Source organism: Eleutherodactylus coqui, chromosome 6 (assembly GCF_035609145.1).
Source record: "Eleutherodactylus coqui strain aEleCoq1 chromosome 6, aEleCoq1.hap1, whole genome shotgun sequence".
NCBI classification, from domain to species: domain Eukaryota; kingdom Metazoa; phylum Chordata; class Amphibia; order Anura; family Eleutherodactylidae; genus Eleutherodactylus; species Eleutherodactylus coqui.
Genome location: NC_089842.1, coordinates 63,443,181 through 63,465,372, shown reverse-complemented (window position 1 = coordinate 63,465,372; position 22,192 = coordinate 63,443,181). Strand labels below are relative to the sequence as shown.

General features: G+C 40.5%; 1 protein-coding gene across 5 annotated transcripts in view; it reads right to left on the bottom strand.

The window, feature by feature from the left end:
• The window catches only part of NCAM1 (neural cell adhesion molecule 1), a 324,148-nt gene that overhangs the window by 37,902 nt on the left and 264,054 nt on the right, over nucleotides 1-22,192 (bottom strand). For 3 of the 5 annotated variants that reach the window (XM_066606907.1, XM_066606909.1, XM_066606912.1), the window contains exons 13-16: nucleotides 20,748-20,879; nucleotides 19,207-19,221; nucleotides 16,244-16,279; nucleotides 1,869-1,993 (exon numbers count right to left, since the gene is read on the bottom strand). In XM_066606907.1, the coding sequence (XP_066463004.1) occupies nucleotides 1,869-1,993; nucleotides 16,244-16,279; nucleotides 19,207-19,221; nucleotides 20,748-20,879 (308 nt within the window). The remainder of the gene's footprint in view (nucleotides 1-1,868; nucleotides 1,994-16,243; nucleotides 16,280-19,206; nucleotides 19,222-20,747; nucleotides 20,880-22,192) is intronic. The other 2 variants (XM_066606908.1, XM_066606910.1) reach the window with 1 other exon arrangement.

The window sequence follows — 22,192 nt, the reverse complement described above, 5'->3', positions numbered from 1 at the left end:
ATATCACATCTTGTATCCAAGCTAGAGGCAGTACAACAGGGTCCTAGAGCCTCCATGCCTGCCCATATCATATCTTGTATCCAAGCTAAAGGCAGTACAACAAGTACTAGAGCCTCCATGCCCACCCGTATCACATCTTGCATCCAAGCTAGAGGTGGCCCAACAGGGTACCAAAGCCTCCCTTTAAGTGTTCAGCTCTGACCCATCACATAGACTCCTTAAGATCTCTGAAGACATGCTATGGTATTTGGCACCAAGATGTTAGCAGCAGATTCTTTAAGTCCTGTAAATTGTGAGGTGCGGACTCCATGGATTGGACTTGTTTTTTCACCACATTCCACAGTTGTTAGATCGGAATGAAATCTGGAGAATATGGAGGCCAAGTCTTTAACTGAAGAACCCTTTGTCGTTTTCCTCAAACCATTCCATTTTGTAGAGCGGCTGAGCACATTATCCTGCTGAAAAAGTCCACTGCCATTAGAGAATACCAGTGCAATGATGGGGTTACTTGATCTCTACAATTTTTCAGTAGGAGGTATGTATCACAGTAATATCCACATAAATGCCAGGATCTAAGGCTTTGAAGCAGAACATTCTCAGAGCTTCAGATTTTCTCCGCTGGCTTGTCTTCTTCCCAAAGTGCATCCTGATTTCATACCTTCCTCAGGTAAGTGACACACATGTAATCAACCAGATGTGATTCATCATACCAGGTGCTATGTATTGGGTGTGGAACCACTGTGTCGTCCCTCTGGGCAGGAAAACCACCCGGTGGAACTGACAGCTGACCCCAAGACCAGATAATCACTTCTCAGCACATAGCTTGGTACGAGGTGAAAACTAGGACAGAGCTAGCCCTGCACTGGTGAGGAGTAATCTCTGCCTAACAGAGAACAGGGTAATCATCCTGAGAAGGACAGCCATGAGCTGAAACCTGGGCACTGACTAACCTTGTCGCGACCCTAACACCAGAGCAGGTCGTACCAAGTAGGAACAGAGGCAGAGGGTGAGAGTAGATAACAGAGGACCTGGAAGAAACACAAGTAGCAAATAGCTACAGCAAACTGGAGATCAGTAGCAACAGAGATCACTGATGCTCGTGTGCCTATTGTAAGCACGTACTATTGTGGATAGAGACGGGCATGGCCACTTTGACTGGTCTGTGGCTTCTCAGCTGTATACTCAGTAAGCTGCGATGCAATGTGTGCTCTGACACCATTTTATCACAGTCAGTTGTGATACAGTAGCTCTTCTGGGGGACCAAACCAGGCTGCCTAGCCTCCACTCCCCTGATACAATACGTCTTAGGCATTCATGACACTGTAGGCAGTTCACCAACTGTCCTTCCTTGGACCACTTTTGCTAGGTACAAATCAATGCATACAGGGAATACCCCACAAGACCTGTAGTTTTGGAGATCTTCTGACCCAGTCATGTAATGTTAAGGCTGATCAGTGTACATATTTATAACAGAGCATAATCAAAAACAAAACCATGTAATGCAAGAAATGCACAGCTAGGGATGTGGGGGAGGAAAGAATACGATGTGCAGGATGGCAGCACCCAGTGACAGGTGCAGCAGGGGAGAGGCAACAGCACCATGGCAATAAGCTCTCCGGGACATGCTTTCCCTTGCTCCTGTGCAAGCTCTGAGTTGATAGGAAGGCAAAAATGGCACACGATCCATTTTAGAAAAGTGTCCCAACCCCAACTGCTCCCTAGAGCAACTGTCCTATAATCTGTTCAACAAATAGCACATAACGTATCTGTCATGAATGATAATTCCCACAGGAACATTTGCTGTGAAACAAAAAGCACTGAGCTGAAGAAAGTGTGCAGATCAGGCAATTCATAATCAGTCTACTTACAGCTTTGTAGCGGACCAGGTAGTGGCGGATTGGAGAGCCACCATCATCTTGCTTGATGAGGATGACTTTAAATGAGTTTCCATCTTCTCCAATGCGACCTGTCAGCTTTGGAGCACTTGGTTCTCCTGGAAAGAATCAGTGTTTCTCACGGTTAAATGGCTGCGGACACAACCTGAATAACTAACAGAGAAGGACCGGTAGCTTTACACAAAGCCCAGTACTTATTATAGTGAGTGCAGGCGAGATGACTTCTAAAGCTCTTCTACACAGGAGCTTAAAGGATCAGAGCGAGCCAACTAAATACATTAGTATGAGAAAAACACAACAAATGTTTTTGCTTTTCATTACAATTTCATTACTCTTCTACAATTCAAGAGTTCAACGCATTATAACGATATAACATTCACGTAAGGAGGACCGTATTGGCTTGACTTACAATAGTAGGTTAAGCTTTTACTATAGATATTGTTTAACCATTGGGACCATTTTTGAATTTAATCTTTTTTGGAATACACATTTTATTTTTTTATACTACAAAGCACCTATGTTATACTAGTGGTAGTATATATTAGAAATTAATGAAAAAAATATGCGGTCATTGGCTAAAGGAATTTTTGAGCTGTTAACTATTGATGGCTTATCCACAGGATAGGCCATCACTAGTAGATCGGCAGGGATCTCTGGCAGCAGACCCCTACCAATCAGATGTTTTCTGGGCCAGTGCGTTTGTGTACTGAGTGGATTCCTTTAGGAAGAGACAGCTCTGTACCAAACAAAGTGGCCTGGCTTGTTATTGCAGGTCAAGTTCCCGTTCAAATGATTTGAAACTTGGCTTGCAATTCCAAGCTCGGTAATTGCAGTGGTAATAGAGCTGTCTCTTCCTGCAGGAATTTGCCAAGTGCAAGAGTGCACTAGCTCAGAGAACAGTTGAATGGCAGCGGTCCATCGTTAGGGACCTCCACCAATCTACTATTGAGAACCTATCCTGAGGATAGGTCATCAATAGCTTTACAACTGAACAAAGCCTTTAAAATTACCTTCTAGTCCTGGACTAACAAACATGTTCACACCAGGTCTCTGACCTACCTGTTGCACACTGGGCATTACTAGTGCATCATTAGTCTAAGACACTACACACTGCTTTGATTGGCCAGTGCTGCCCACGTGAACAGTACTGGCCAATCAAAGCAGAATATAGTGTCTCAGACCACCAATACATACTAATGTGTATGCAGCCATCTTTGTTTTCCAGGACCGGAGGGTCACTTTAATGACTGCTCTATAATTGTCTATTTTTTCAGGACTAAGCGATTATATAGAAAACTGTGTTGTAAATCTGTGGAGGATTCATTTTTTATGTACTACTAAAGTCCAGGGCGCAGCTACCAATCTCTTTGTATCAATACATATGAACAGCCAGGCAAAAGTATTTCACCATGGTGAAATATGGTTACAAATATTGGTTTTCAGTATAAAAAATATCTGAAAAAAGCCTCAAAGCCAAAAGAGTATAAATAAAAGACAGAGAAAATAAGAATTATATCTATAAACAATCATATTTACTAATCATTATCTTGCTCACTGAGTAGGTGCATTAGCCCAGAAAATATACATGCATTACTACTGAACACATTGCATGAGTTTATGCATTTATTTTGTATATGTTTTATGGTGATTTTTTTGCAAATTGTTATGTAATTATACCTTTATTGGTACTCGAATGTATATGGCTGTGTAATGGTGCAAAGATAATGCCATATATCCTTCGGTAGCTCCCTGTCCAGTACTGTAGCCCCAATCTCCGTCGCTCTGAACCCGGAAGAATCTGCAGTGATCACCTGCATTGCATTGTGCCTATGACCATTCAGCCAATTCCAGGCTTCGGTGGTGATTCTGCCATGAACAGCATGTGACCACAGCCAACTTCCAAGCGGCAGGGACTGAAGCTCCGGTGCTGGGCAGGGAGCCACTGAAGGAGAAGAGTTTGTCTTTTTCCTTTATTGTACATCTTTTCACGGCCATAGAATTTTTTTTGAGTCCTGGAAAATTCCTTGGAAGCCTGTGCCCCTATTTTCAAAATTATTTCTCCTTCTTCAATAGGAATAAAAATAAAGCAACTTTGCAGCAAAAATATCCCAATGTTCTTTGTATTCAGGTCCTATCATATGCAGACTTATGTGTACAAAGCTGATGCAGATGATGTTCTGGATTATAAGCAAACCCTCCTGGTTACTTGCTAACTTACTCCTGTATAGGCATCTACAGTCATAGCAATTCACTGTTATTCACATGCTGAAGGATATGTAATCCTTAGGAGACTCCTGAGTTATATTAAATCATTAAGGTTACAGCCTGTGTGACAGAGGGAAACAGACACAAGCACACAGACTATGGTATTGAAAGAAGGAACGGGGAGAGAGAACAGCTTCACAGGGAACACCCACTGAGCTCTGAACTTGAAGCTTCATAAGCAGGAGGGTCAGACAAAGCTAGTCTTGAAAATAAAAAGGGCAACACAAAATCAGCCAACAATATCGTATAACTGGAAACTCCAGAGGTAGATATACACTGTCCTACCAAAAGTAATTGGACACCTGAGCAAGAATCAAAAGTAGTATTTAGTAGTAGTGGGGCCTTGTTTGGCTGTAATGACATTGGACAGTCCCGTGGCATACATTCTACTAACATCTGATACACTACAGATGGCATTTCTCTCCATTCATCCTGCAAATGTTTGTTGAGTTATCTCAAACAATATCAACGCTGTTCAGATTTTCTGACTTGATGTTCATGCTTTCCCAAAGATGTTCAGTAGGGTTCAGGTCAGGACTCAGCGCAGTCAGTCCAATCATGGAACATCCATATCGTCAAAACAACAGAAAACAGCGTTGGATTTGTGACAAGACACATTCTCTTGTTGGAAGCATAGCTGACCAATTCCAGAGTATTGCCACATTGTTAGCAGCACATTATTCTCTACAATTTTAGAGAACACTTCCGTGTTAATGGTTCTTGCCACTACAACCAACGGACTGAGACCATGCTACAAAAACATCACCAGACCATAAAAGTACCTTAGCCATACTTAACTGTTGGCACAACACAATCAGGAAAAAGGTGTTCCACATTCAGGTACGTAGATCTGCTTTGAAGATGGAGTAGCGCTCATCACTTCGTAGAATCTTCTTCCATTGCTCTAATGTGCAATGAAAATGCTCCTTGTAGATGAGCAAATGCATGTTCTTTGAAGTAATTTGTCAGACGTTTGCAGGATGAATGGAGGGAAATATTAGTCTATCAGGCGTTAGCAGAAAGTATGCCAAAGAGAGTATCCAATATCATTAGCTCCAAAGGAGGCCCCAATTAGTATTAACATATGAAAATAAATACTATTTTTGATTCTTGCTCAGGTATCCAATTATTTTGAGGGATAGTGTCCTGTAGATATACAGTTAAACTATTTTATAAGTCATTGCACCTACTCAGTGTTAAAGATATCAAATGGTATTTGTGACTGTCTATATTCATTGTCTGTCGTATTCTCTGTCTATGTTTTTTCTACTCTTATGATAATGAAATAAAAACATTTACACTCATATCTCATTCACAAATTTAGTAAAATGCCCTTACAATTAAAGTATATGGCTCCAATATTCGACATCATCTTAAATTCTGTATTTATTCTTATTTGCCATATGTGCAACCGAACACATTTCCTTAATAGATTCTTATAAATGTTAGTCTTTTGAAGTGTTTACTTTATAGAGCACAAAAGCAGCTAAATGGCCCTTAAATATTGATAAGAGCCTTAGTGGATAATCCACTGTTTCTGCACGGATTAAACTCATAATTCTTATAAACTCCAATTTCATAAGTGGTCGCAGAGGTACTTTAGTGTTCCATTCCCGGGGACTGAAGAAGAGTGCAATTTTTTTTTTATTATTATGAAGAGAAAAAAAAAAGATTTACGCTGCACTTTACATGGAGATTACTCAACGAACAGGACCTGCCAATTTTAAGAAACACACACACACAAAAAAAAAGTATAAAACTAAAACAAAAGCATAAAGAAATAAGTGACTGATCTGTAAACAGAAATAGCAAACTAAAAATGCAGGGGTTAGTGATGAATGCAGCTAATAAGAAAAGAGGATTAGTGAGGAGAGAGTGGAAGATTAGTCACTTGAAAATACATCTGGCATAGTCACTGAGGAAAAGAAAATCGTTACAGAAGACGTGGTTAAGTGAAGGAGATGGATTGGACAGGCTGTTGTGAAATTCTGGTGACAATATCTTTGACTGGAAATAAATGGTGTCAAAACATGCACCCGGGTTTTACATACGAGCACCGATTAGCATTGGCAGGTAGGAAACATGCAACTTCATGCATCATGCATTAGGAAGAACGGAACAAAACAGCATGGCTTTCATTATCCCAGTTTGGTGTTTCTTACAGTCAAATAAGTTTTCATTTACTTTGTTTGCGCCATCATGCAACTTTAATAAAATGCACAGCTTTCTTATCCTTTTTTTCCGTCTATTTTTAATGAAATGTATCAAGTTCAGTAAGTACCCATATAACCCAGCTATGGTATACCATACTTTTATCCAGAGGACCCCTGTAGGCACAGAAACAACTATATTTTTGTGGAAGTCGAATGAAGGCAGATGCATGTCAATTAGAGATGAGCGAGTATACTCGCTAAGGCTAACTACTCAAGCGAGTAGTGCCTTAGTCGAGTATCTGCCCGCTCGTATCTAAAGATTCGGCTGCCGACAGCGGGCGGGGAGGAGCGGCGGGGGAGAGCAGGGAGGAACAGAGGGGAGATCCCTCTCTCCCTCTCTTCCCCCCGCTCACCCCTGCTCACTCCCGCAACTCGCCTTTCACCCGCGCCGGCAGCCGAATCTCGCTCGAGTAGTTAGCCTTAGCGAGTATGCTTGCTCATCTCTAATGTCAATCAATGTAATCTCCAGATGTAATGTCTATGGGATACTTTGACAGAATAAAGTGAAGATGAGGCCAATTTTTAATTAATGCAATGTTGGCCAAACAGTAGGCTAAGCTTAAGCAGCAAGGTAGTTCCTCGATTTAGAAGCCTATGTTTGGTGACCAGACTGGATGAGATGCAAACATGCACCTAGTAAGCCAAGCTTCCATACCAACATACCCTCAATTGCTGGGAAGATCTGTACTTGGAGTCTCATAAGGACAGCCAGTGATCATTTTTCAACCCCTATTTTCTACGACTTATTTTTAGAGAATCACTACCAGGAATTATTATCACTTTCAGCCCATACCGCCTACAGGTACGATGAGTTAAATAGATGCTTTGGCACCTCTGGCTGTCCATGTGATCTAGTTTTGGAATCGCTTTTCAGAACAGATCAATAAATGATGAACTCAATAATTACGATCAGCAATTTCAAGTATAGATTGTTTGCCAAAGGCTTGAATTTCATAAGACCTCAACATACAAATACTAGTGCAGGTTGATGTAGCATTATATGGGCTGAAAGTCTGACAGCAATGAACTAGTATAATTCAGGTAACAGGAAAGGTAAAGACAAATCAAACAGAGCAGGCGGTTTCTTTGTTCTTTATTCTCTCAATGTCTCTGCGACACGGGGAGGAACATTTTACATGTACATGTTAGTAGCACTGATTTATTATTGGATTAGTGATGTAACTAGAGGGAGTTGCTGTTTGTGCAATGTGCTAAGCACTGTAAAATACTGAGCTCAGCAGCCTAATGTTTTAAATTCTACTAATAATAATGTATTGCCTATAAAAATAATATTTGTAGATCATTTGTATGTTATTTTAGGAACCGCGATGGGGTCCAAACCATTCCCTGGTATTCAGGGTGTAATGATTTGAGTTATATGTCATTTAAGAATCTAAAAATAGGATTCCTTATAGCCTTTGAAGGAGTTCAACAAAAGAACCACATGAATTAAAATATGATTAAATCCACCGTTGTCCTTTCAACGGCTTTATATACTCCTATGAGAGGACATACTCAGGAATAATCTAGAACGTAATGGACATTTTTCATATGATTTGTAATCATTTTGGGCTTTTCTAAGCATATGAATTGTCCTATAATATGTATTATAAATAGAAATGCAGTTCAGTGTAATGGGGTAATTGTCTGGAAATGGATTATATTGTAGTAGTCCAGTGGATCTGCATATCTTAGTAAAGCTGACATGGATACACAGATTTATACCCTCTCAGAGGAGTGTTTTTATATATCAGTATACATTTAATTAAAGAAAATCTGTCATGCCCTCAGCTTAGCGGGACAGGCTGCATAGCTTTGCAGTCACAGCCCTGCTGGCTTTATCGCAGCTTTTCCTTTGTATAACTCCACCCCTGTTCTCCTCTACCGAACTCTGTTAGACTCAGCTCCTAGTGCTTTCAATTTGCCGGGTGGGAAGTCATCACTGCTCACTGTCAGTCAAATCTGATGCCATCCATTGAGAGAAGTTATGAAAGTCTACTTAATATATTCAGAGCATTGTGAGCCAGGTCTAATGGAGGTCGGTGTAAAAGAACAGAGGGGAGAGTAAGGACAAAAGAAAAGCTACCATGGTGTCAGCTATGCAGCTGGCCCCATTGACCTGAGAATATGACAGGTCCTCTTTAATGAAATGTTTGTGCACAATATTTTACTATGATCTGAAAGATTTTTCAAGCAGACATTCTACTGAACATAGCAATCCCTAGTGAAGTGCACCTTTGCATTGATTCACATGAGAATTTCTTGGCTACTTGTCGTTGATTGAAAGCTACAATAACAACAAATAAGAACACAAGTCCAATAAATTCTCTCACTGGTGAGAACATGTTGCTTTGTTACTGTAGACTTCTCTATGTAAGCTTTAGACTAAAGGTGGTGAGTTCTCCTTCAATGGAAGTGTTCAAGCAAGGGCTGGACAAATGTCTGTCTGGGATGATTTAGTGATCCTGCACTGAGCAGGGGGTTGGACCCGATGGAGTCCCTTCCAACTCTACCAGTCTATAAGTAGTCTTACACAGAACGACTGTCAGGTGCATAAGTGCCCAACAGCCGTCCCAGCCACTATCACCGTTCAGCTGATGGGGGTGGAACGTGACAGAGATCTCTACCGGCTGCCCACTTCCATTCACTGTGAACAAAGATAAACTGCCTACAGAAACCAACAGTTGCTTGTTTTTTAGGGGAGCTAAAAACCAAGTGACTCCAACAAGTGAGCGATTTCTCGCTCAGTGCCCTGTCGGTGGCTTTGTGTACACGGGCTGACTATAGACCCAAAACACTGTTTCCGGTGGCTATTCAGTTGATAATCGCACCGTGTAATGGTACTTTAAACTGCTGACTGCTTATCATATGCCATTCAATTCTTTACCTCCTCATTTTTCTAGGAAATTGATTCAGTGCAAAGCAATAAGTTTACACAAGTAATAATTTATTTGGTCTATCTACTCTTAGTGTGGGAAGGAGCCTAGAACGTCTTATCTTTTTCCTAGAAAGAAAAAAGCTCTCCCAACTATGCCGCAAAACCAACCAGAACAAAGAATTTTACCTTCTGTTCACCAGCGAGGAGGACATCAGCAGCACCATGCAAGTCACATGACAATTCACATGATAGCACGCACATGATTGGTTGAAAGGAAAGTGGAGGGAGGTCACATGAAAAATATAAAAAGAACGTAAACGATGAGAGAAGGGGAGAAACATTTAAGGACTAAATCAGGGGAAGGTAACATAAAACATTAGGTGACAAAAAGCTGGAAACATATAAAACAAAATTACTGCTGGAAATGGTAAGCGGTTCATTTTTGGAAAATTTGGCAGGAAAAAAATGCATTATTACATTAATTACAATCACAGTAGGACATGATTATTTCTGCTGACACACTTAAGAGCCCACACTTGGCAAAAGAGCTGGAAGACAAAACATGTTAACAGTTGCAAAGGGAAGAGAGGGAAATTGGTTATCATTCAGGTGGTTAGCCTTATGGGAGAAGATGAAACCTGTAGAAAAGGTTGCATTAATTGTAAGCTCTTTGGATCAGTAATGGTTGCTTGAAAACTCGTATCAGACATTGCTGAAAAAACAAATTTAACAACATTTCTAGGAACTTCGGTTAAAAAGGCAACTTTCCGGTTGAGCCTAATTTTTTTTGGCCATGAGCGATGGAAGCTGAAATAAAGTCATGGAGAAACATAAAAGTTCATATTTATTTACACCGCCACTGGTTGGCTAAGGGAGTGAAAAGTGTTAACCCAGAATTAGTGCATTGGGCCCAACGCCATGTAAGAATTCCCCATTTTACTTGTCGATGGTGTGATAAAATGAGGTGATGTTTGAAAATGCTGGAACAGAGAAGATGCGATGTAGAAGTAAAAGAAAACAATCCATGCCAAGATCTGTGAACACGACCCTGGAGTACTCAGTGAACCACCCATGACTGCTAAATTCTTATTAGTCAAGTACCTCTTCTATCGAGTGCATATTACTTATTACAGCTTTACTTGAAGTCTATATTAATCTACAAGATCAAGCTGTTATGACTAAAGGTGATTTAACTAAAGATATGGAGAGTCTGCTGAGGTTTCAAAGCAAAAATCTCCAAAAATTGCAAACAAAGATTACAGCACTACTTTACTATGATTACCGTTAGCATGTCTAAAGATGGCCATACAATAAGATTTTTGTAGGCCGTATCCACCGATTTTGGTGAGACCAGTTGACCATCTAGCGAGCATGGGGACCTCTTGGCTTTCCCGAAAGGCAGATGTTAATGGAAAGAAGGGTCGGGCACATTGGATTTCAATATGCCTCCATAGGTGTCTGGTCACAACTTACTCCCCTCTCCTTATTGCAGATACATGCACTCTCAACTAAGCCGAGCGAGCATGTGTATGGGGTGGGGGGGGGGGGGGGAATAGCTGTTAGCCAATGGCTATTGGAAGTTTATGGCCAGCTATCAGAGTGGCCACTTTTATTCATGTTTTACATTAAAATGCATTATGGGCTTGAAGCGAGTCTTTCATCAGGTTTGGAAACACAAAACTTGTTGTAATTTAACACATGAATCTCCTTTAATTTGTGATATGTGAGAAGCAGAGCCTATACTAGATCCATCTTTCAGTACTGCATGACATCATAACCACATAAAAGTGAGCTGACACTATTTTTGGAAAAAGAGGAATTACAAAATTCTTTAAAAAAAATAAATCATTAGGAAAATGGTATTATGGGAGGAATTTTAAGAAAAAATACTTGTAAAAGCCGTAATCTGTTGGTGTGCAAGTCAGCAAGTGCTTTAAATTCTTACAGCGCCACCACAGGGAAAATGAAATATTAGACCGTTTCTATCAGAAATCGGAGGGCTGTCCATGTAAAATACAAACACACTGGCTCCTCAATATTTAAACTAATGGCATTCATCACATACTGTTCATTTCAGATTTAGATCACCATTTCAGACTGAATTCACTTAGGGCAAGCACATCAAGGCAGCAAGTATCTATCTATCTATCTATCTATCTATCTATCTATCTATCTATCTCATATCTATCTATCTCATATCTATCTATCTCATATCTCTCTATCTCATATCCATCTATCTATCTCATATCCATCTATCTATCCCATATCTATCTATCTATCTATCTATCTATCTATCTATCTATCTATCTATCTATCTATCTATCTATCTATCTATCTATCTATCTATCCATCTATCTATCCATCTATCTATCTCATATCTATCTCATATCTCTCTATCTCATATCTCTCTATCTCATATCTCTCTATCTCATATCTCTCTATCTCATATCTCTCTATCTCATATCTCTCTCTCTCATATCTCTCTATCTCATATCTCTCTATCTCATATCTCTGTATCTACCGTATATACTCGAGTATTAGCCAACCCAAGTATAAGCTGAGACAATAAGTTTCACCACAAAAAACTGGGAAAACTTATTGACTCGAGTATAGGCCGAGCTATACTCGAGTATATACTGGGTAAAAAAAAAAACCTCCATACTCCCCTCCCAGCCGGCGTCTGTGTCTGTGCGACAAGCTGCTTGAATTCTCCCCACTGTCATCCACTGCCATCCTCTCTGCTTGGCTCTGTCAGTGCTGTGTAAGTAAACGCTGTGATTGGATTGAGCACCAGCCAATCACAGCTGGCGCTCGATCCAATCACAGTGCTTACTTACACAGCACTAACGGCGGGGGATTTGAAAGCCGAGTAGGGAGCAGACAGCGAGGAGAATTCTAAAGCAACTTCATTGGCTGTGAATGATCGAGCACCAGCTGTGATTGGCTGATGCTCGATCCAATCACAGCTCTTACTTACACAGCGCTGAAAGCGGGGGATGACAGAGCCGAGCAAAGAGGACGTCGGGTGATGACAGCGAAAAGAATTCAAGCAGCCTGCAGGACAGACACAGACACCGGCTGGGAGGTGAGTATGGAGGTTTTTTTTTTAAGCCTTGCCTAACTCGAGTATAAGCCGAGGGGGTCTTTTTCAGCACAAAAAAATGTGCTGAAAAACTAGGCTTATACTTGAGTATCTACAGTATCTCATATCTATCTATCTCATATCTTTCTATCTATCTCATATCTATCTATCATATTAAATATTTGTATTTTTCAGCCTATTTAGTATTACATTATTACAAATTATACAGTTGCAGGAAAAAGTAAGTGAACCCTTTCCAATTACCTGAATTTCTGCATTGATTACTAATAAAATGTGGTCAGATTCTTATCTAAATTGCAATTGAAGACAAACACAATCTAACCAATAACACAAATACTTGTATTTTTACTTTTATTGAGCACACATCCACAGTACAGGGAGAGAAAGTAAGTGAGCATCTGTGTTAATGATTTCTTCAAGAGCTAATTGGCAAAAGGTATTTCAATTAAGGAGATGAAAATGGATGTGTGGGTTTCACAGATATTTGGGCCATTAAAGAGAACCTGCCATCAACTATAAGAACCATAAACTAAGATATGGTGCTTATAGTTTAGGTGATGTGGAGTCCGGGGAGCCTCTTTATATACTCATCCCATCTCCCTCTACTGCGGTGTCTCTTGGTGATGTCAGAGTGCAGGCACCAACTTAACTCTTAAGAAGGCTGTGCGTGAACATTCGCATTCATCTTAATAGGAGTGCACATGCACAGACTTCTGGAAAGAGTCAAAATAGTGTGTGCAAGCTGACTTTGTGTCACTTTAAGTAAAAGCATGACAGGTTCCCTTTAAATAAAGGCACACAAAGTCTGGTTACTGACAAATCTGCCCTTCCAAAGAAAGGCTGGTCATAGTGAACCATGCCTTGACAACAAGACCTTAAAGGTTACGTTATAGAGACATATAAAGCTGGAAAAGGCTACAAAAGCCCTGCTACACAAATTATCTATACATGGAGAAAACTCAGAACTGCTGCTAGTCTCCCTAGGGGTCAATGTCCTGTAAAGATAGATCCAAAAACACAAAAAGCCCTTCACAGATATCTGTGAAGGACTGGTTAAACTATTTATAGACTCCTCCTACCTCTGTGATTTCAAAAACACAAAAAGCAATTCTGAAAGAGGTGAGGAAGAATCCAAAGGGCACAGCAAATAATCTACAGAAAACTGCTAAAATCTCTGTTCCTGTGTCCACTATCAGAAAAACAGTAATGGAAGGACACCACAAAGGAGGCCACTGCTGTCTAAAAGAACATTGCATTAGGAAATGTTCTATGGACAGGTGAGAAAAAGTGGAACCGTTTAGCTCAAATGCACACGACTGGTTTTGGAGGAAAAAGAATGCTACACCAACACCAAAACCTCATCCCAACTGTGAAGCCTACTGGAGGGAGCGCCATGGGTTGGGGCTGCTTTGCTGCCTCAGGACCTGGACGTGATCACTGAGGGAATAATGCATTTTAAAGTAGATCAAAACATCTTATAGGTGAATTTAAAGGCAGCAGTCCAGGACCTCAAGCTGAAGAGACAGATGAGATAATAAGATAATGGCCCAAAGCCTACAAGTAAAGAAGACTGGTGTTTTGGAATGGGCAAGTCAGAATACTGATCTTAACCATTTAGAAATGCTATGAAATGATCTGAAGAGGGCTGCGCACACAAGGCATCACAGAAATATTGAACTAAAATGCATTTGCAAGAAGGAGTGGTCCAAATTTCTTCTCAACTTTGTGCAAATCTTACCTGCAGCTATAGGGAATCTTTGGTTGAGGTGCTATTGCTAAGAGGGGGAATCTAAAGGTTATTATATGTAATGGTTCACTTACTTTTTGTCCCTGCAATGTCAATGATCAAGTGCTCAATGAAAAATATGAGCGGTACAAGTGTTTGTGTATTATTAGGATTGTGTTTGTCTATAATTGTGACTTAGATAACAATCAGACCACATGTCAGGGCTCGAACCTACAACCTCTAGCATGCTAGTTAAGAGCTCTCTCTGCTAGGCTATCAGGACTTGGACATTTCCCAGTTACCTAGTTCCTGCTTCCTGGTCCTGACCCTGCCTTTGTTCTTGATTGCACTTCGTTTATAAGCCTGGCCCTGCCACTCCTTCAGTGTGTGATTATTGAGCTCCCAGCCTGTAATCAGCTTCACTGCTACCTCATACTCTGTATTGCAACTGAGACCACCTGCTAACGACCCGGCGTCCACTTGAGTACAATTTCTGCCTCATGCTCTGTACTGCAACTGAGACCACCTGCTAACGACTCAGCGTCCACTTGACTACTCTCCAGTCCGGCTTAGCTACTACAACTGGGCTCCAATCCAGCGGCGGTAAGACTTTACATCACATTTATTAGTGATCAAAACTGAATTCCAGGTAATTACAAAGGGTTCATTTACTTTTTCTTGTAACTGTAAAACCTTTCCTTGGCTAAAGCTAATCCTTAAAAATTCGAAGAGTTGCAATTTTACCCTGCTGAGTAATATTTAATGCAACTTTTTACACTTTTTACCTGAAGATAATTAGTCCTTCATCAGTCAAGCATGGGTGTGAGCATTGTGTGAAGAAGCTGGAATCTTCTATTTTTACATTAAAATACATGTCTATCCTACGCTTTAAACACACTAGAAACAGTATGTGGGCTCTGGGCACCTACAGCAAACATACTGTAAAACTTCACATTCTCTCTTCTTAACCACACTTTGTACATTACGCATCAATATTTCAAAACATCTGAAAAACGGGACTGGTTTTTACTTGCAGTACTATAGCTTTATCTTTTCACCACTGAGAAGAGGCTCGAGAGCATATATTTATGGCTTCTGATATGTTGCATGCCTCCTGCTTTAAGAGGCTGTACGATATGATTTACAGTTATGAGGAACCATCTCTTCACCCTCATGCAGCTAAGATCAATCACAGTAAACCGCAGTTGTCTGCTCTAGGTCTTCACACCCCATGCACAACACTCTACACGGTGCAATGGGCTCAATGTGGAGTCAACAAATAATAGAACCCATGAAATAATAGAGGATAACAGATCCGGAAAACTAACAGAACTTTCAGAAACTCATAGCCAAGTAATCATGCTGAAGGTAAGTTTATTATACTTTATTGTTTCTTCACTGCTATCATTTTTGTAGTTGAACATTTAGAGTTAGTTCATTCCGACATGCACCACAGCAATAAAAATCAACTGGGTTAACTACACTGGACCATCCAATATGACCTTCCATCTACACAGAGGTTCAATTATAGTGTCATGTAGTCTTATTAGAAGTAGCCTTTTATGTTACTATGCAAGTGAAAATCAAAGCAAAAGTAATATAGAGGTGATACCTATATTGGCTAATCCGAAAAAATATATATGCAAGCTCTCGAGGCTAAGGTCTCTTCATCAGGCTTATTGTTTTATACACCTGATGAAAAGGCCTAGTAGTCTCTTGACCATTCTATCTGACCATTTTAGAAGAGCCACATACCGGCAGATATCTACAACATTTGCTTTGCCCATTTATCATATATATCTTATATAGTAAGTGATAAGCTTGCACTTGCACCAAGACCATTGTGGTTGAAGAAGCCCAACAGTCCTACTAACCCCTCACTAGGTCACCAGTATAAATATAGCATCATGGCCCATTAGCTTGAAATAACACGTTATGTCTGTGTGTACATGTATGCATGGTAAAACACCCTCCCCTATATAGAGCAACATATGGCAGGACCAGCAATAGTCACTTTAGTGCATTAAAATTATTAGTCCCTATTCCCACTCACTGTTATAAAGACTCGCCCTAAATTTCCAACATGCGATACGGTGGAAAACCATTAGATAACATTGTGACATGCACACAGCAAACAGCCCACCTACATGACCCTCTACTCACTAGGATATTCAGTTGTGCTGGCAGGCGGCACTGTTCCTAGAAGAATACAAAAGTCTTCAAACCAATTGTACTATTTTGCATGAAAAAGTTGTTTGATCTGCTACACTGTATGGCCAATCTATCAGACACCTGTTCATTCATGATTGGAGGTTTCTTGTACGGGAATTAGACCCGTGACCCCAGGGTGCAGCATAAAATCAAGTGAGCAAGTTTTTCATAGATCAGTTTCAACGTACATCCACACTAGAATGGAAAAATCCAGTGATCGGAACGACTTCCAACAAGGCCCGGTCATCGGTGCTAGACTAGCCGAGACTAGGATTTCAAACATTGCCGACTCTATTATATATATATATATATATATATATATATATATATATATATATGTGTGTGTGTGTGTGTGTGTGTGTGTGTATATATATATGTATATATATATATATATATATACACACGCACACACACACAGTATAGACTGAATGAGCTAAAATGAAAAAAATGACAAAAAAATGTAAACAATTGTCTTCGCATATAAATGGACATCTTTGGAAAGCAAACAACTAGGTCATTGTCCATTCACTCTGATAATTAATTGCTCTATGGAAAAGGAGCCTAACCACTAGACAGATACCTATGGCATGGGTTTAAATACCCTGGAAACAAAAGGATGGGGCATACTGAGATTCAACATGCCTGATCCTTTTTGCTACCAACATCTGTTATCGGAATAGAAAACCACCATAGACATTAGCTAGTCATCTGATTACACCACAATTGGTGGGTTCGACCTACATTTACCTAATGTGCATGGTCAGCTTTACTATTCCTACATTATATAGACCTGCATAGGAAATAATGCTATTTCCTATACATATACCTGTAGCTGTGCAGGATGTTTTCAAAAGCCCTGAGCACCAGCAGAAAAGAACCTAGGATTCCTGAAATGTTGCTGGCGTTCTCTTTCCCTACCAAATTATACACTGAGTGTGAACGATTGAACGATTCTTGTTTGAATGAGCCAACAATGTGTCTGACTATCTAAACAGGCACGAGAGAAGTTGAACTAGCGGTAACGTCCCTCGCTCCTTCAAACGATAACACTGCGCAACAAATTTTTAAAAAATTTACATAGCAGAAAGGAATTGATATGTTTCTCTACAATTAAAACTTGCTGATTCCACTGGTAAAACTGAATATTAGCAGCACGTCTTATTTTCAAGTTATTTAACCCCTTAGTGGCCAAGCCGGTTTCGTTTTCATTAGCGGTATTCTTGCCCGTACTATTACCTAAAAGGTAGGACTTGCTCCATGTTCCCCGCACGTGGTATTAACTACATGCGGGAAAGATAGGGCAGCAGCTATCTTCCCATTGTTTTATTTGAATACTCCAAGAAAAAAAAAAAAACTTTCATGTGCAACTACGGTCCGTTTTTTGCACATTTCTTTGCAGATCGTGTGCAAAGAGACTTCAATAGGATTCTTTGGTGTACAAATTGGCATAAAATAAGGCACATTCCATCTTTTTTGCAAAAAGCGCAAAAAAATGAAATGTGAATGAACCCATTAAAATCAATTCTCTGCACATTGTGCACGCAAAGTTTGTGTGTGCAAATACGACCGCGCGAAGGAGCCCTAATGCGGACGTAGCCTTAGAACATGAAAGAATATATCATAGTCTACTTGTTCCAAGATCTGGAGAAACAAAAAAAAAAGCCTTTGACTCAGACGGAGACTGACTCAAGTCATCTTAACTTGTTTACTGAAGTAAGACATCATAAATCCGGCTTCTCTGTAGGAGGCTTTTCATTCTTTATGTGGAGTTGGGATGCAGTCATACTGTTCACAGATCAGAACTTACAAAAGCCCTGGAAGTATACACATCTACACCTTTCTGGTTTGTAATCAATGACTTTTCTGCTTTGGAGAAGGCAAAGAGAACCTTAAGCCCGAACCCTCCTGTAGTGACTAACCCTGTGGCAAGAGAAGACTGTTCTTTTCTACCAGATGAAAGGGTAGACTTCAAAGACTGTTACAAACAGCAACCGTTTCTATAGTGAACGTTGCCCTTGCACGGCCCTGTAGGACTGCAGTTTTGCAGGGTCGTTAGTTTTTTACCGGCTCTTGCCTTTGTATATTCATGCTCGCACTATAAAACTGTCAAGTTATTTGTTATACATTTACAGCTTTAGGTATTACTATACTAAACTGCATGCAATAATTATCAGCGCACCCCACAGTTTTGAATCGGAGCTCCAAATGTCTTGGCCCAATATGGCCGAGATGGCAATTGTACCTTTCTGACGTCTGGCAAAAACGCAGTTGCCTTAAAGTTATAAACCAATAGCACTCAATGTAAATCGATACGTAGGCTCTACGGTATATAGAGAACTAGGGGCAATAAACACAGTGGGTGGCATAAATGACTGTCCTAAATCGTTCACCCAACTTAGCATTCGATCAAGAATATGGCATGGCCTACTACAAGCTGGAATAGTAGTACAATAGTAACTCTCAAAGATGCTGCTAACTGCTGCTTTAGCTTTCCTTCATTCCTAAAAGTTATAAAAATGGACACCAAGTGTAACCTTGTGGGCAACCATGGAGCTGTTACTTTATGTCCCTCGGGTCTAAATGAACTAGGCTAGAAGGTCTATGCATTTTGTATATTCTTTTGTTTGACTCTATGCCATCACCCGTTTACCGTTGACTATTTACAAATGACGACATTGCTCATTTCCTTACAAAACACAATAGCAGACATCCATTATATATATATCACCCGTCTGTATATAATATTCTTTAATTTCATGTCACCTTCAAAATACTATAGCCTCAACCCAACGTGAACCCATTTCATGTCCTCTTAAAAACCCTGGCAGCATGTGTGCAACAGGAATAGCCAGATTCAGCGATGCAATGGATGTCATGGAAAGAGAAAGAGAGAGAGATTGCAAAGAGGCACTTACGTGGGTATGAAAAATCTGTGGTATTCCAAAGGGTGGCAGACAGATGGAAAGGAGAGAGATGGTTCGAAATAAAAGAGAATGCAAGTGAGATGGAGCCAAAGAGACAACAAAAGAAAGGATGAACTCAAAGCAAATATATAAAACATACAATGTAATGGAATCAAATGAAGAAAGAGACCCATACAATATCAACATTACACGATAGCCACCCGTTGTGTGTATGCCGAATACACTGAATGGCACCAGAGGGCATTTGTTAGAAATGGGTGAGTTTAAATAAGGGTGAGTGCAAACTCAAGATCTGTGTTCAACTCAAAAGCAATAAATTCCCCAAAAGAGTTATAAAAGCTAATATTTTATGGTGGCTTGTAGAGAAAGCCGGTATTATTCCGCTATGTGTTTGCTCAGCTACACCGCCTCCCCAGATTACTCATGTGAATGATTACTGTTCAATGGCATAAGATGTGACAAATGTCGAATGAATTATTGCCTTGCTAAAACCTATAAACGTCATAATGGTCCTTAGTAAAATTAGTGGGACATAAAGAGGCGTAGTAGTGATGAATTTCTTGAAGGGTTTGGCCACCTTGTATGCCAAAAAGCAAGACAGTGTAAAAATGTGTGTATAGGCAACTTACTAATTTATACTGAACACAAATTCTGTGCCGTTTTCACATTTCCTTGAGTCATGCCCCCATGCATACTGGTTTCCTTGCAGAATGGTTTAGCTGCTCCGTCCTACAAGTGACCGCTGATGGAGGGGCAAGTGACAAGACCCCATTCATCAGCACTTCCCATACTCTGTGCCTGCACTAACTTCCTTTCTAGACTTAGGCCCGCGCAGAGAGTGGGAGGTGCTGATAGATATGGTCGCGTCATGTGCTCCATCAATGGTGGCTATTGGTAGGACGGAATGGCTGTGGAGTTCTGCATGGTGACCTGGATGATAACAGGTTTTCGTAGACTAAAGTAATAACTTGCATGGGCATAGAGTAATCTGAAAGTTAAAAAATAAGCGGTACTCGCCTCTTAAAAGACCCCTGCTTTGTTGAAGCTGTGTTGGTCCCCACCACTCTGGCCCCGGAAGCTAATGCAGCAGTTATATGCTGTTCATTGTTCATGGGACTCATGTAGACTATCACAGACTGTGATTGGCTGCTGGTGAGTCCTGCTTATTTTTTATTTGACACCCTTTCCTGCCCATACAACTTTTTTCTTTAGTCCTACAAAAGCCTTTAAATCCGGATCAAAAAATCCAAATTAAATATAGGAATCCAATAACATAAAATGAGTCATATCTAATGATTAAAAACCTTTACTCATATTTTAGGCTTTTCCGATCACATATTAGATTCATTTTGCATCATTGTATAGTCCATAGCATGAACATCGTAGTATTCTGAATCTATACATTGAGCATGTGTAAATACTTTGATCTCATAGAATACAGCGGACTGTTTAACTAGACGATTGGTCGCTTTGGGTGCCTGTAAAACACATCATCTAGATAGACATTGTGATAAAGCTCTGAAACTACTTACGGACTGGCTGAGTCACAAAATCAAAAGGTAGGGATGCCTCTCCGATCCCTTTGCCGTTGATAGCGGACAGCTTGACAACATATGATGTTTCGGGCCTAAGACCTCCGATTGTGATTGTGCCCTCTGAATTCTCTGCAAAAATAGAACATGAATAGAGTTAAGTAATAAGAAGTAACAACTGTCCGTAATGTTTTGTAGGTAGTGATGAGCGAGTATACTCGCTAAAGGCAATTGCTCGAGCTAGGATTGCCTTTAGCGAGTATCTCCCCCGCTCGAGATGGAAGGTTCGGGTGCCGGCGCTGGGGAGCGATGAGTAGCGGCAGTCAGCAGGAGGGAGCGGAGGGGAGAGATGGAGAGAGAGATCTCCCCTCCGTTTCGCCCCGCTCTCCCCCGCAGCTCCCTGTCTCGAGCGGGGGAGATACTCACTAAAGTCAATGCTCGCTCGAGCAATTGCCTTTAGCGAGTATACTCACTCATCTCTATTTGTAGGACATCACTGTAACAAGGGGTTGTCTAATTTTTTTTTCTATTGAGGATACAGGAAATCTGTTGGTGGTGGTCTTGTTGCTATCAATCATTTGTGGCTTATCTTGAGTGGGACTTGGCTTTTAAAGGGGCTGACCGGTTACTGGTTACTCCGTGATTGCGGGGATCCAGTGCTGCAGTCCTGCTGTGATCCCGGTGTCTGTTTTAATCGCTGACATCACAGGAACTCGGGTGACTGCTGCAGCCAGTGAGTGTCTGCAGCAGTCACATGAATTCCAGTGACATCAGCGATGACAACAGCCACTGGGACAACAGCAGGGCTGCAGTGCTGGATCCAAGCGGCCATGGAGGGGTAAGTAAGCTTCAGTTTGTTATTTTAACCTATACAGCCCTATTGAAGTGGGGTTGCCCACTAACCAGACCACCCCCTTTTTAATGTAGTACAACTTAAATAAAAAATAAAATACATTTAAAAAAAATTAGCTGTCTTATATAGGCCTATATGGGGCCATCTTCAGCTGCTGGAGGGGGCCAAAAATGTCTGATGGAGCAGGGGCGCTCTGAATTGAAAGTGCAGGTATTCTTTAACGCGTTAAATGCATAGTCAGTTTCAGAAATTTTTTTAATTACTTTTCAATGGCTTTGTTGTGGTAAGTGTCAATTTAATGTTTGCTCGAACTTTGCCTTCAAAGCATTTAGGCTGCGTCCATACTCAGTGTTTTTGGCTGTGTTTTTGAACCGCAGCAACAAAAGAAAAAATACAGCTAAAAAACACATTTTTTTTTCTTTTTAAACCAACGCATTCTAAAAAAAAAACTGCAGGTGTTTTTTCTTTAAACCACGCGGCTTTTAATAATTCATACATTGATTTTTTTAAAGCACACACTTTTGAAAAGCATGTGTTTTGCTGCGGTTCAAAAACACTGCAAAAAATGTCAAGTGTGAACACAGCCTAATCT